The sequence below is a fragment of the Fulmarus glacialis genome, unplaced genomic scaffold (genome assembly GCF_000690835.1).
Source record: "Fulmarus glacialis isolate BGI_N327 unplaced genomic scaffold, ASM69083v1 scaffold20605, whole genome shotgun sequence".
Taxonomy (NCBI): Eukaryota; Metazoa; Chordata; class Aves; order Procellariiformes; family Procellariidae; genus Fulmarus; species Fulmarus glacialis.
Window position 1 is genome coordinate 173 of NW_009211424.1, and position 16,047 is coordinate 16,219.

Below are 16,047 nucleotides of genomic sequence, written 5' to 3' on the forward strand. Positions count from 1 at the left end.
ACCTAGCCTGAGCCTGTCTTGCCACAGTATAGGACCGTTGTGTCTTCTATTACCCACAGCGTGCATATAAAACAGGCTATTTCTTTTCTCTGTGCAATTGCCTCTCATGTACTTGAAGACTATTATTTGGCTCCCATCAATGTGCCCTTCTGGAGGCTGTGTAACTCCAGCTTATTTTACTGTTTCCATGCGGCTCATGTTGTCTAGAACCCTGATCATTCGTGCTCCCTCTTCTGGATTAATTCCAGAGGAGTGTTGCTCTTGAAGTGCAGTGTCCAAAACAGAAAGTCAGTGTGATGGCTTGTTATGGGTTTTGTTTTTCATAAATGGTGGATTATTCTTAACTATGTACTGAATTCTTTACTTCAAAATTTTGTTTCCTGAGCCTTCAGGCAAGTTTCTTTTTGCTCATGGAACAATAATTTTCTTTCCCTTTTCATAGCAAAGAGGTTGGAATCCTATCAAGAGATGGATTCAGAGGATGAGGATTCAGCTGATTGTCAGAGTGGCTCTTCAACCCATATGTCAAAATGGCAGGGGCACAACTGCAGAGCTGTGAAAAAACCTTTGAACAGAAAGTCTTTGAATCAGTTGTCTGGTAGTTACCCTGCATTAGGAAGGGAAGATGGAGCAGGTGATGTTCCCCACTCAGGACATGTTGCTTTCAGCAGCCCCATTGTAAGTAAAAGCTGTTGGTTTTGATGCTAAATTTCTGAAGTAACTCATGAAGGAGTATCTTTTTATCCTCATTTGATCAGAGTGCTTGTCATTTAAGAAATCCTTCCCCTCTTCCATGAAAACCAGAGCCTCCCATGATTGCTTGGCTGCATCCTATTTGCAACTGACATTGCAGATGTTTGTTGGGTCACAAAGGTGTATGCTTTGGTTCTTGCTGCTGGGAGTCCATGATCACTCCAGCTAAAATGACCGGCTTCATCTTAATAACAGTTTGTTCTTTTGTTTCTAGCATTTTCTTTTGTTTTTAATAGGAAATATCTAGATGACCAATATTTATTGGAGGTTACGAGAGGTAAAAACTCTGCTTCTGTACCCGAAGGTGTCTAAGTAGCATTCATCATATTTAATCTCTGTTGAAGTGTCTATGAACTAAGGCTCTACTGTTTACCTGTCTGGGCATGAAGTTTGCCATTTTCAGTGGGCTAGCACAAGGCAGTGAAGACAGCAGAATGTTCCTCTGTTTCGTAGTATAATCAACTCAGCATCTGACAGGAAGGAAGTTTTATGAGCTTCTACACTTCATTCATCTGTAACTGATTTAACTTCCAGAGACTGAGATTAAGCTTATATCCTAATGGACAGTTTTGTTCATTTCATCAATAGGAAACAGATGTTGTACCAGACGCACAACTGCTGCAGAAGTTCAGTCAAATTTCTTCTCATTCCTATCAACAATCAGAAGAAGCCAGCAGCAAGTTATCTTTGGAGACAATGTACATCACTGACTTCTTTCTTGCTCTGGCAATCTGTAATACTGTTGTAGTTTCAGTCCCCAATCAGCCACGTCAGAAGGTAAGAAGGCCTTATTTTTAGCTATTTCGCCATATTCATTTATTAATGAGCTCCCTTTGGTTTGATTACAAAAGGAAAAAACAATTAACTGACATTTAAAAAATTATTCTTTTCTCCTCTTTTGGTTTGTCCTGTTAGAAAGAAGGGAATTACTGTACACCCAGAGAGTGCAATGAATTAATATGTAATATAATGCTGGTAATGTTTTTCTGATACAGAAGAACTTGGCTTCAATATTTTTGCTTCTGTGTATAGGCTGTTTATAACTTTTACAAGACAAATTTTGAGATTAAATTACAGTTGTGGTTTTTTCTATATTCTAGTTATTTTTTTCCAGATATGTGCATAGCTTCCTTTAAGAGTACCCTAACACTCAGGTTACCTTTACAAATAGATTATTGTTGGCTGAAAGATAAGAATAATCTCAGAAGACTCCCACAATATTGGAACTGAGAATGCTCTTACCTGTTTCCTGACTACTCAAATAGAGTTTCAGCAAAAGTATGGAAGATCAAGTTTCATATGTGTAATATGAAAGTGTAGTAATCTGAAGGAAAAAAGCTTTGCAGTATGACATAAAGTGGTCTCACCTTGAACGTACCGTGCATTTGCTAGACTGTCCTGGTTTAACGGTCTGGAGTGTGTTTAAGTCTTCCTGAGACCACTTGTTGTTTTCAGAGCACACAACCTAACATTTATTTAAAGATACTACTATCTTTTTCAAATCTTTTTTTTTCTGCAGGGTAGGATTCTCATAACCCCATCTTTTACCAATTTTGACTGTGTTGCAGGATAATTCCCAAGTTCAGCTTTGATTTGCTTCCCCCTATCGGCTGGTGATTTCCATCTGTTGACTTTGTCGTTTGAAAAAAATGTTTATGACATGTGCAGGACTAGGTTTTGGTGTCCATCTAGGCAGTGAACCTACAACTATGGCTGGAGACATTCCCAAATGGTATCCTGTGGAGTATAAAGTACCTCCTGCGTATAAATAAGCCTGGTATTTTAGTGTATGGATGTATGGATGGAGCAGCTGTGTTCATAGTTACTAATCAGCCATTCCTTAAAGGTGATGTAGAAGAATATACAGGGGAGATTCTCGGTTTTTTGAGAATAGTATTTCTGGATGACTTGCTAGCAGGGGAGAAGGTCTCCAGGTCACTAGTAGGTAGGTTGGGAGGGGCAATGTGGCATGAGGTTTCCGAGTTCATGATTAGGGAATGACGTGAAAGAGCTCAAGGCAACAGAAGGTTCAGGTGTTGCCTTAGGGAGAGGTGATGAAAGGATGGTCCTAGTCTCTGTTTTCATGATGCTGAATGGAGACATATTGCAACTTGCATGCAATTGCGGTAGAACTGAAGCCAGAGTCTGCCCTTACTTTATGCTTTTCAGTGGCAAAGGAGAACATGCTTCCTGGTGATAACTCATTCTTAACTCTTCACCAATAATGAGAAATGAATGTCAGCCTTGCATGCCTTGTTCCTTTTTTGTAAGCTGTTAGCTGCCTAACTGTTCTGAATAACAGTATGCCAATTATGTTGTAACATTGATGAGAGGGGAACTGTCTTTTGTTTTAAATTCAGACATTAAAAAAGTATTGATAAGATACTGTATTTTTAACAGTACTTGTAGCTAGTTGCTGTGAGGGGTATGGAGGTGGTTTATTCTTCACGAGTATCTTGCTAATTCAGAACAAGAATTGAAGTGTTTAGTTCCATTTGCCACAACTTTTAAAAGTTAAAATGTCATACTAACTGTTGCTGAAACAGTTCTAAAGAGAAGTATTACATGGAGTCATTAATCAAACTTGGAATGCATACAGTTTTCAGATCTGAAGTAGTTTTACAATTCTTTTGGTTTGAATAATGAAGCTCTTACAGAAGCTGTTTAGTGTACTCATATGGTTATATGTTTAATTGAGCTGGCCATCTTTAATACAAGCAATCATACTCATGGTAAATTTTAAAATACTACATTCATTAAGAAGCATACATAGTTTGTAAGCTGTCCTTCTTTAATGTAATAAGGTATGAAGAATTTAGCATAAATCCTCTCTCTAACTGTTCTGTTCCAGATGAGACTCTCTTCACCGGGTAGGATGCCTATTAAATCGCTTGAGGAAATCAGGCAGATGTTCCAGAGGTTGTCAGTCCGGAGACTAAGTTCCTCCCCACTTCCAACTGCAAAAGAGTCATCATCTGAAAGCCCCAATAATTTTGTGAGCAAATTGTCTATTTTCAGAACGAAACTGGCTTTACCTGCTTTGGATGGAGCTGCTCAAAGGGCTGCTGAGCCTCCCAATACTGACAGCCCAGAAAATTGCCAAGTGCCTCAAGACCTAGATATGGTCAATGTAGCTGCTGGCTGTGAACACAACAGTGCTGTGTCATCTATTAAATTGTCTCACTTACCTAAACTATGTTATGAAGCCGAGAGTCCGGATGAAGCTGCCTTGGTTCATGCTGCTAGGGCTTATAAATGTATTTTACAGTCTAGGACTCCAGATCAAGTAACTGTGGACTTCGCAGGTCTGGGATCTTTAACGTTTCAGCTTTTGCATATCCTGCCTTTTGATTCAGTGCGGAAAAGGATGTCAGTGGTGGTTCGGCATCCAGTCTCCAACAAAGTGGTGGTGTACACAAAAGGTGCTGACTCGGTCATGGTGGATTTGTTGAGAACTGCATCTGAAGGTACCTGTAGAACTTCTAATTCTTTGCTCACCTTTGTCATTCTTCAGTACAATTAAACAGATGGCCTGATTCATGAAAAGAGACAAGTAACCCAGCAGAACTATTATCTGTGAATACTTCCTTATAGGGAACCCAGAAAGGTAGTATTGCTTATCACCTAGATACGGCTATGCTGTGTGCTGGTGTGGAAACTGAGAAGAGAGAAGCAGCTGTTACTCACAGGATTTAGTGGTGTCTAAGTAGACCCTTTGGTGCCAACTGAAGTATTTCCAGTTATAAAGTAAGGTCATCTGCTTGAATAGTTGGCTTTTGCTACACAGTGAGAGGTATTTATTAGAATGAGATACTTTCTAGCCTCTACCTATGTTGGTGTTTGTGAGCTGTTGGAGAGAGGTGTCGGTAGCAGATGTCACCTATCAGTGCTTTCTGAGGTTTTTTCCCTTGACTACTGAGTATTTCTATGTTTCTAGGTGTAATAATAATATCTGTAAAGTTGTGTGGTGCCTCCTGCTGGGCCTTGTTGTTCGGGGGTAAACGTTTTTTGAATGGATGGGATGCACCATTTGTTTAAGCACTAACTGATTTATTCATACACTGTAGCAAACAGTCATTGGTTTTTAACTGAAGGCAGTAAAGAGAAAGTATTATCTGTGTATGTTAGAAGTAAATACCTAAATATATTTAAGTTCAGAAGATGTTCCAAGGGTTTTTTTTAATGGTTTGGAAAGTAATATAAAGGAATTATTTTTAAAGGCTTGCTTTCTGCAGAAGGCAGTTTGGTTTGTATGTTCCATGGCTGGCTGATCTCAGTGAGGAAGAGGGATATTTCCAATTCCAAGAGTGGATTTTAACTCGCCCAACGTTAGCCATCTAAAGCCTAGACAAAAAGCCTGTGTAGGCCGTGGGGCAGAAACAATGCCTCCCAAAATCTGTCATCTTACTAGGGGGGTAATTTCATGTCTGGAAGTGCCTCTCCTTACTTTGATTCTCAAGTTAAACTTGGAACCTAATTTCTACATGTCCAAAGTTAGGTGAGTTGAATGCCTGTCCGAATAGTCCACCCCTTAACAGTTATTTTTAAAAAAGCTTTTCTGCGACTGCCCTTTTAGCTCCCTCCCACTAGACCAGTGACAGTAAAGCTGCTTGGATGTCTGTGGCCCAGTTTATTTTAGAAAATAATTTTATTTTAGAAAAACATTTTGCTATACTAGTGGCATCCAAAGATGTATCAGTACCAGATGGGTTCCCCCTCTCTGCTTGTGCAGATTGGAGCACTGCATGCTCAGTATAGATACAGCCACAGTACATTGTGCAAACATGAAGATACATTCATAGTTAAAATAAAACCTATTAACATTTTGGTATTTTTAAAACGTATTTAGACCTTCAAAATTCTCCTCTAAATTTAGCCTAAGAATGCATATTTAATTTGCTTTCTTTGCTTTTTGTGTGATAGTAGGCATTAATAATTCAGAAATGGAACAAAAGAAGATTAAAGAGAGAACTCAGAAGCATTTGGATGACTATGCCAGAAGAGGACTGCGCACTCTGTGTATTGCTAAGAAGGTATTCCTTTTAACACATATTTTTAAGAATGTTTATGGTCTGTGACCAACCTGAGTCATATCACCAATGGAGCAGACATCACCGCTTCTAAACAGATGCTTCCATTGCCACATTTTGTTTATCCTTATGTTCTTTCAGGAGGAATTTGTAAGTTGACCCAAATAAATTCCTGACTTCCGTTAGATTGCCATAGTTGTTGTCAGTTTAGGATGCCAAGCAGCTTAATAGCCTAATTCTAAAACAGGGGTTGTCAAATAGCCTGATTTTTCTTCAAGAGTCCTGAGCAGGTCTCCTTATGTGAAATTTACCCTGGTTGGAATTCCAGACACAGAAAACAAATGAAGTCAGACCTGTTTTATTGGGTTTCACAAACAGTTTGCAGTGTTACAAGCTCTGGATGCAAAACTTAAGTGATGTTTTGAGATTCCATTTTAAATTCAAAGCTGCTCAGAAGTAAAATTCCATAGGGATTGAAACAGGCAAGAAACCTCTTTACAAAGCCTTATGCAAAGTGCAGCTGTACAGTCATCAAGCAGTACACAGCTGTGCAGTGATTCTGTGGCTGTGCCAATGCTGCAGTTAAAGAGAGTATACTATGCTCACTGGCCTGCCTACCTTCCATCTAAACAGAAATCTGTCAGGCAGCTCCAGGAACCTGCAGGGTGCCGGTGAGTAACCTGGCTTGTGAAGCCTGGCAAAGTAATCTAACACTATGAACATTGTACTAAATCCATGGACGTGTTGGGGCATGTAAGTAATGCACTGCCAGGGGCTGCGCTTCTAGGTTCAGTATGTGGACAGCAGAAGTAACTGTGAGGACACTTTTGAGGTGCCTTTGAAAACACAATATAGATACATGCCGTATGTTTTCTCTCCCTCTGTAGGTGATGAGTGATGCAGAATATGCAGAGTGGTTAAAGCATCATTTTTTAGCAGAAACCAGTATTGACAATAGGGAGGAGCTGCTGCTTGAATCTGCCATCAGGCTTGAGACCGAACTAACTTTGCTAGGTGGGTAGAAAATGCTGTAACTCCCAGGAAACTGCTTATGATAATTGGAATTTACCTGCAGAGAGCTGTGCTAAACTCAGTTTGTGTAAGACATAGCTTTCTACAGACCTGGAATTTATTGTCACTCCTGAATTTTCGTAAATCTTGCTGGTAAGTTTGTACTAGTTGTGAAACACACTGAAGACAGCTAGTGCTTTTCTGTTGTTTGTAAAGGATAAAGTTTTACTGATTTTTTTTAATTGGGTTTCTTTTTTGTGCTCACTAGAGTTTTTAAGCATCATCATAATAAGCATGTGAAACAATAATAACAAATCACAGGCCTGCCTGAGCAAACATTCACGGGGATCCCTCTTCTGGGCATGTTTTCCATCACTGTTGTGTTTGTGGCACAGCAGGTATGCTTGTGCTGTGTCCTCCTCTAATAACATGGAGATAAGAAGTCAGGCGTGCTTCTGCAGGAACCATTCCTCTGATGGTCATTCAGCTGTGCAGGAATGGGGAGGCCAGAACAAAATGAAAAACATTTGGTGTAGATGTGGAAAAGGTAAACTGCAGGCAGTCTGGGATTATAGCTCTGGACGACTGCCCAGCAAATAACATTTGGAAAGCAAAGTGCAAAGACCTGACTGTGATGGTGAAGGCAACTCATGCTAGAAGCTGAAGAGAGACAGATCCTGTTGTGTGGAAAGGTGTTACTTCCCTCATTTTGTGCCACGTCTGCTGAGGGCAAATGCCATAAACCTTGATACTAAAAGGAATTCTGGGATTACTGGCTTCAGTTTCTGGAGAGAAGCCAAAGCAGTGCTGCTAGCTGCTGTAGTTTTAAGGGATGACGTGCTATACAGGTACCCTTTTGCACTGGAGTCAGCAGAGGGAAATCTAGTTGCTGTGAAGACCTGCAGGCCAAGGCATTTTTTTGTCTCGTGTCTCTGGTGGGACAGTAAGCGATATGGGTTGGCCCTAACATTAAATGGGAGTGAGAATAAGAATGGTAAATGGCTTCATACTGCCAAGGTGCTTGGTTTCAGAACCTCTGCTAGCTTGGTTACCCCTGCCTTAGGCGTATGTACATTATGATCTGCAGAGTAGAAGTACTTACAGTACTTCTTATTCTGCTTCTCTGAGCCTTCCTTTGCTTTTTTAATAAACATTACCTGTTTTAATAAACATTACCGGGTATATATTTATATATAATATAAATTTATTATACCAGCTGTAACTCTGACTGTACTCTTAGGACTGAGAAATGAAGACTTTGTTCTCAAAGAACAACAAGAAAAAATTCAAATCATCTCAGTATTGTCAGGATCATGGAGGACAGCAGTGGTTTGTAGTCCACTGCATAGGCAGGTATGAAATCTGCATGGCTATATATAAAGCCTCAGGCCTTTATTTGAATGGAAATCTGTTCCTGGAAAGAATAGTCCTAATGTGCAGTACTTAAACACAGATCTCAGCAGTATAGATATTGAAACTTGGATTACGAAGTGATTAAGTACCTCAGAAGGGGAATGTTAGAGTGCCCAAGTTGAAACAACATTTTTCTCTCTTCCCTCGATGCCTAGCAGTGTATCTCAAAGAAGCTTGCATCAAATAGATCCCAGCATCTCCCTTCCTTCCCCTTCCTTCCCCTTCCTTCCCCTTCCTTCCCCTTCCATCAAAATGCAGGCAGAGTGCAGATCAAGGATCTGGAGGTTTTTGTCTTCCTGGTGACCAGGGGCCATGAGCTCTGTGCCCTGTTGGCAGCTACTTACTGAAAGAATTGCTGTAGCGTCAGAAATTTGCTTGACCTTTTGGCTCTTATCCATCCCCATATGACAGTCAGTGCTTTATATAGAAATTGCTGGCTAGATTCCAACACTACAAACATGCTAGGAGGGAAAACTTTGCTTTGAATTTTTTTATTGTTCATCTTTCGGAATTAACCTACCTGCAACTGGCTGAAGTTTCTTTCTGAGAAACTCTCTTAGCCACAAGCCAAACCATGTGTCCTGGTTATGATTTAGTACCATTTGTATTGTGAAAAAGCCATGAAAATGTCCTGTACCGTAGTAAATCACTGGCACTGCAGCTTTTCAGAGATGGTTCTGCTTTATGCCGATGTTGTGTTACCTCATTGTTACCGAAACAGAAGATTTTGTAAGCTGGTTTTGGGGATATAGGTCTGCCTGCTGTGCACACCGGAGAGAAGGATATCTCTGTTAAAGTCTCTGTATTTTTTTTGTTGAAAGTCTTTTCTATAACCACTAAGGGGTGTGTGCAGGTGTTTCCTCCCTGTGGGGGAATATGTCAAGGTTGGCAGTGCAGGTAGGAGGAAGGGCAAAACACAGAGTTTAGTGTTATGAATTGAAAGGACCTGGGACAGGAGGTACTGCAGCGATGAGTGGTTGAGAAACCTGATGATGAATGACAGGTCTTTGCAGCAGTGTGCAAAAATATGATATAAGAAGAGGGGATTTTGATGTGGAAAGGTGCGGGCTTGGGACAAGAGGTACAGAGAATTCAGACTGGAGCAGAGTTGAGAATAAGGAAGAGAGGTGGACCTTGAGATAGGAAGGATCGAGGTGATACATGAAAGAAGGTTTGGGGTAGTCTGAGATAGGAGGGAGTGGGAATAATGGAGTATATTTATCTTGAGAAGCGTGGGAGTCTGTGTCCCACAGCCGCTATGGAATGAAACAACCGTGAGAATGAGAAAAGTTGGCTTAAAAGGGTCTTGTGAAGAGTTGGAGGCCCCTGAGATAACGAGGGTATGTGTCAACAATCTTGAATGTGATGGGCTCTGGGCACAGAAAGATGCGGAAGGGAGGAATTCCCAAGCACATCCCAGTAGGGTGTCTGTTTTGGGATGTGGGAAGGACCATCTTGTCCTGTCACTCTTGCAGCATTTTGGTTTTGGAAATACAGCAGCACTAATCCTTCTGCTTGTCTAAATTAAGGTGCCACCGGCATTGAAGATCGCCTGCAGGAGGGTGTTCCAGACACAATACAGGCATTACGGAAAGCGGGAATAAAAATATGGATGCTGACAGGTGACAAGAGAGAGACAGCTGTCAACATTGCCTATGCTTGTAAACTGCTGGAACCAGATGACAGAATCTTCACTCTCAAATCACAGAGTAGGGTAAGTGGAAAATTACACTTTTCTTAAAATTTTTTTTCTCTGCTGAAAAATTCAGTCAGGCTATATCACAGGGCAATACAGAAAAATAAAATGCTCTCTGCTTTCCCAACTGACCAAAGGCAGCATGATTTCTTGGAAGATGAAAATACTGGAAAACCAACGGTTTGCTTCTTTGCATGTAAAATATGAAATCCATTGTATGTATGTAACATCTGTTTCTTTATATACAGTCCCTAAGTGATGATTAATTATTTTAATTGAATAGACTGCTTAATCTCTCTTTTTGGTAGGTTAGAGAGTTGACATGCTTCAAACGGCTTGTGAGTTACAGCATATTAGCAATGTAAGAGTTATTGTCATGCAAATTCTATTGAAATAAGTTTTGTGCTGCTTTGTGTAATATATTCCCTCAGCCCTGCTTGTCTTGCATAAATGTACAAAGAATTGTCTCATTAAAGTACATTGCACACTATTCAAGAAAACTAATCTGCCAACAATTCTATCAGTGAAAAAGCCACCTTCTCTCCATCACCCAGTAATTGAGTCATGTGATAGAGTGGTTAAAAATGCTGCTGTTTTGGGTGGCAAGTTTAATCCTACTTGATTGTTACGTCCTTTTGTGGATGCTTATAACCAGCTGTTTTTCAAATCTTGATTTTTATCAGTTTTGGGTTTCTTAAGAGAGAAATTACTAACTGTAACTGGTAAAGCCAACGTATGAAATGTCTCTCTGTCCTGATTTCGGCTGGGATAGAGTTAAATTTCTTCCTAGTGCTGTGGTTTGGATTTAGGATGAGAAGAATGTTGATAGCACACTGATGTTTTCAGTTGTTGCGAAGTACCCTGCTAGTCAAGGACATTCAGCTTCCATGCTCTGGAAGATGCTGGGAAGGAGCATAGCCGGGACAGCTGGCCCAGCTGGCCAACGGCATATTCCATACCATGTGACGTCATGCTTAGTGTATGAATGGTAGGCGTATTCCAGGAAGTAGCGATCACTACTTGGTTATTGGTCAACATGGGTGGTGAGCAATTGCATTGTGAACCACTCATTTTGTATATTCTGTCATTCCCCTCCCCTCCCCCCCCCGCCCTTCCTTTTCTGTTCTATTAAACTGTTTTTATCTCAACCCACGAGTTTTTCTCACTCTTACCCTTCCGATTCGCTCCCTGTCCCACTGGGGCTGGTGAGTGAGCGAGCAGCTGCGTGGTGTTTGGCTGCCTGCCGGGTTAAACCACAACACTCTCCTCAGAGCAGAGACATGAAATCAGTTCTCTAAAGGACTGGAGGATTTTTCTAAGACCTTTTCGTTTTTCTTTTTTTCTCTGCTTATGTGTTATTTTAGAAATTCGGGTTGTATCTGCCATAAAAGATTGTGTGGCACGTGGTAACTGTGGGGAAAATAAAGTGAAAAAGGAAGGATTTTTAGTCCAGTTGTGTTTGAGGAAAGCTTGGGGTTTGATTTTCACTAAGACTTTTTTCTTCCTTTTTTCCTACTGGGGAATGAGTGTCTTACTTAAGAGTGAAAACTGAGCCCCTTTTGCAGAAGTGCTCATCCTCCCTCTAACTGGGCTTTGAAATAAAAAATAGACAGGATTTGATACTGTTGCATTCCAGAGTAAAATAATGAGAAGATTTAAGAATATGTATTTTCTTCTATATAGCATGCGCATTACATGTGTTGATATGAAGAATCTTTTGGGCATCTTATATTGATACTGACAAGGTAAAAAATTCCCCAAGGCCAGTTCTTCAGTAATTCGTTGCAGCTCACCTATAATCTGATTTGAAATGCACTTTTGGCTTTGCATGCCAGACAAAAGAAATGTAGAGAGCAAAAGTCTTCTATAAAAGTTGTATTTATATTACAGAATCCTTAATGGTTGTTTTTTCTGCTAGTCTATGAACATTTTCTGATTTGCTTCAGTTTTTTCCCTTCTTCTAGTACAAGGAGAAGGGAAAAAAGGCCCTTTTATTAACAACAGGCTGTGTCCTTTGTGATTTTAAAGGGTATTCAGCCTCATGTCTGAGCCTTTCTGGATTCAAGTGAAATGCTACACAAGGGCAGCATTTGACCTTTTTTCCATATGTATTTTATAAATTGAAAAGGGAGCCAGAACATAAACGATATTTAATAAGTTGCCTTTCTCTTGTCTTTAATTAGGATGCCTGTGCCTTGGTGATGAGCAGAATTTTAGAAGGCATCCAGAAGAACACTTCTGGCAAAAAAAAAAACAGTCAGAATCTTGGGAATGTCTCTGCAAGTCCCTCCACTCAGGCTCCAGGGTTCAGTGCAGGCCTGGTTATTGATGGAAGGACTTTAGAGCATGTCCTTCATGACAGCCTACAGAATATTTTCTTGGAACTCACAGAAAAATGTCGGGCTGTGGTCTGCTGCCGAGCCACGCCACTGCAGAAGAGTGTCCTGGTCAGACTGGTGCGAAATAAGCTAAAGGCAATGACATTAGCTGTAGGTGAGTCCTGTGGTTATCTTCTTTTCTCTGAAAAAGAAGTAGAAGCTAGTTTCTTCTCTCCTATGTTTTTGTTACTGTCTATCACAAAATTTACTTTACAAGGAAGATAATCCTTTGAATCATAGTTGTCTCTGGCATAAGATGTTGTTAGTCTTCTGAACTAGCAAATTTAGTCCATAAACTTACTCATGGTAATCTACAGCAACAAGAACAGCAGCAGTCATGCACAGTATTATGTAACATAGGAGGCTCCCAAAGGAGCAAGTAAGAGGATTTTCCTTGTCATTCCTCATCACAACCCCCCAAAAGAGGGAGGGAGAGGGGAGATGATAGGCTATGATTCAAAACACCCATCTTTTCTGTTCCAGCATACCAACTAAATTCTGACAAAAGGAACAGCTAATACCCATCTGGAGAATATAGCTCAGTCAGACCTTCCACTTACTAATCCTGTTTTCTGTAGAGTTTTCCATAGGCTGCACTGTTGGCCATAAGAATGTTTTTCTCTGGACTCTCTGGTGTTCTTGTATATTTGTCTTTTCCTGCTACTTCCATGGCGATGTGATAGGCAGCAACGCTGCCTCCAGGTTGCATTCCAAATAAGAGAGTTTAGTTTTGATTTTTCCTCTTTTCTTTTCTCCCTAGGTGATGGTGCCAATGATGTCAGTATGATCCAGGTGGCTGACACCGGTGTGGGAATATTGGGCCAAGAAGGCATGCAGGTAGTGTGTATACAAAGACAGCTGCAAATGACATCAGATTCTGTTTTAAATCTGTTCAGAGTTTACCCTGGAGGCCCAGTGGCTCCACAGTCCATTACCATACACAGGCAAGAGTTTGCAGCCTGAGCCCACAGCCAGGCCTCAGCGCTCTTCCAGGAGCACTCAGAAGCTGAATGCTGCAGGGTTTCAAACTCCAAACAACAGAGCTTGCTGCCTGTCACCGAACTGTCTATTACTTATGTCCTGCCAGGAAACAAGCAGCCTAAGCATCAGTGATTTCTGTGCAGTTGTGTGATAATAATAAAGCCAGCCATGCTCCTGCCTATGTTGTGATGGGCTGAGCCGTGTGTGTAAGTGTAAAATGTTGTATGGAGGGGCTCACATCTGAGTGAAGGTAAGACCATAAGCACTATGTATAAAAACTCATAAAATAAGAATTTCCAACAGTAGGCAAGTTGCTCACTTGGCAGTATCTGAAGCTTATCTTTAACAGTTTGGATATAACATATCCTTTCTTTCGTGTGTGTTGCAGGCTGTGATGGCAAGTGACTTTGCAATCTCTCAGTTTAGACATCTCAGGAAGCTGCTGCTTGTCCATGGTCACTGGTGTTATACCAGACTTACCAACATGGTGCTTTACTTCTTCTACAAGAATGTGGTATGTAGCTGTCCCATCCCAGGGAAATCACAGTTTGCCTATTTGAGAGTGCTGAAGGATTTAATGGGGCTTTATATTCTTTTTTAGTTTCTATTGTGAATGGGTTCAAAAAGACAGAAAAAGCATATATCAGACAATTCAGTTTCCCATTTATCTCTGCAGAGACCAGAGACTCTTATTGGATTGAATTTCCCACTCAAAGCCATTGTTTGATTTGATTAAGCAGTGCATAACGGGCATTACTAATGTGATGGCAACATGACAGTTTAAACAAGTCGTGTCCAATTTTGAAATGTAAAGCTGTGTGCTAGTCAAATATAATTTCAAAGTGTGGGATTGACATGAACTCCACAGCATTTATACTTAATTTTCCACAGATTACTGTAACCAGACCTAAGATCTGCCTGTTTTCCTCCTGGCTTTTAAAACACTTGTCTACGGGTAACATTTTATCATGTCATCTTTGACTTTTCAGGCCTACGTGAACCTCCTGTTCTGGTACCAGTTCTTCTGTGGGTTTTCAGGCACATCAATGACTGACTATTGGATCTTGATTCTTTTCAATCTCCTTTTTACATCGGTGCCACCCATCATTTATGGTGTCTTGGACAAAGATGTGTCTGCAGAGATGCTCATGCAGCTCCCACAGCTGTACATGACGAGCCAGAAATCTGTGGTAGGTTAAAGAAGGCTTGGCCTGAAGCAAATTGAAATGGTCAGCATTTGAGCCATATCTGTCTGTCTTTCCTTCATGGTTCACATCAGGCAAACATGAAGTTTAAAACCACTGTCTCTATTAGAAAAACATCTAGGCCTGTGCACAAATGTATGTTCACAAATAAAAGCTGTTTTTTCACAAGTTTTTTGTAGGCTCTTTTCAGCCATCCAGCTAATCTTATCAGACATTTGGATGATAAGAGAAATTAAGGACTTCAGGTGGATCAATGTGCTAGATAAACATCGTTACCAGCATGTTCACTTCATTCACTGCCTCAGCTGTCAACATGCTTCCTCAAAATGGGTTTCTTTTGAGCATCTGGGCTTACTTTTAAGGATAAGGACACTAGATACTGTTTTTTCACTGTCATACAAGGGTCTCAACTGCCAAAGTAGTGAGGAATGGGTAAGAACCAGAGTAGATTCCTTTCAGATAATCCTCAAGAAAGTTCTGTCATTCAAGGTTCTTTGCCCCTTATGGGTATGTTCTGGAATTTGCTGGTGGCGCTTTTCTCCCATCTGAAAATACTGTACATCATATGCTCTATAAGTAAAATATGTCCAAACATTTAGCACAGAAAACCACAGGGAGCAGGGGTTAGTTTCTAAATCAAAATTAATAAATCAGTAAGCTTTTTCCTGGTTTCTGCTTTCCTTAGCATGAATTCTAGCATAATTTTAACTTTATAATTTTTTTCAATTTAACACTTAATTAAAACAATATTTTTATTATAACAATTGAAGGCAGTGACATACTAAGCCTGAGACAGAATAGATACTAGTAGCCCAGAGAGAGGAAACATTGAGCATATGATTCACCTAAAACTCACCATTTTCTTTATGATCTTTATGATTAGCCTTTCGATCATAGCCTTTCAATAACAGACTGGACATGAGGAAGCATTTCTTTACGGAGAGGGTGGTTAAACATTAGAACAGGCTTCCTAGAGAGGTCATCGATGCCCCAAACCTGTTAGTGTTTAAGAGGCATTTGGACAATGCCTTTAATAATAGGCTTTAACTTCTGGTCAGTCGTGAAGTCGTCAGACAGTTGGACTAGATGATCATTGTAGGCCCCTTCCAACTGAAATACTCTATTCTGTTCTATTCTATTCTAACAAATACTATTTAAAAAAAATGAGCTACAACATGTTGCATGTTAGTTGTGCAGTCTCATCTGTACAATCTGGCAGAAGTCTAGGTCTGGTTTAGAAGGGAAAGAAGGACATACAGTGAAGGGATGATTTGTTTTGTTTGTTTGTGGACTTTTACATTTCTTTTTACATACCCTTAAATATTTTATGTTGCTTGGTTTACGATATTTTTGCAAAACTAAGTACTCTTTTGGTACTGGTCCAAGCCTTTGTAGACTGGTTGGAGCATGTCTGTGTTTTGTCAATCGCAGAGAGTTTTGACTAAGTAAATGTTACAGGGCCTCAGGATTTGGCCCTTTGTTTTGATCTTCAGGATATGTAAGGTGTTCTGAGCTGAGATGAAGGTTTTGAGGCAACATCATCAGAATTACTGCATTACACAATGGTTTTTCTCTTTCCC

At 40.3% G+C, this 16,047-nt stretch overlaps 1 protein-coding gene across 1 annotated transcript in view; it reads left to right on the forward strand.

Annotated features, from left to right (window-relative positions):
• Positions 1-442: 442 nt before the first annotated feature.
• The window catches only part of LOC104076622 (probable phospholipid-transporting ATPase VD), a gene marked incomplete at its 5' end in the record, with an annotated part of 21,559 nt that continues 5,954 nt past the window's right edge, over positions 443-16,047 (forward strand). The window contains 10 exon segments of the mRNA XM_009577542.1: positions 443-678; positions 1,342-1,530; positions 3,605-4,220; positions 5,677-5,786; positions 6,671-6,797; positions 9,737-9,921; positions 12,087-12,396; positions 13,042-13,118; positions 13,651-13,776; positions 14,252-14,452. Of these exon segments, the coding sequence (XP_009575837.1) occupies positions 443-678; positions 1,342-1,530; positions 3,605-4,220; positions 5,677-5,786; positions 6,671-6,797; positions 9,737-9,921; positions 12,087-12,396; positions 13,042-13,118; positions 13,651-13,776; positions 14,252-14,452 (2,177 nt within the window).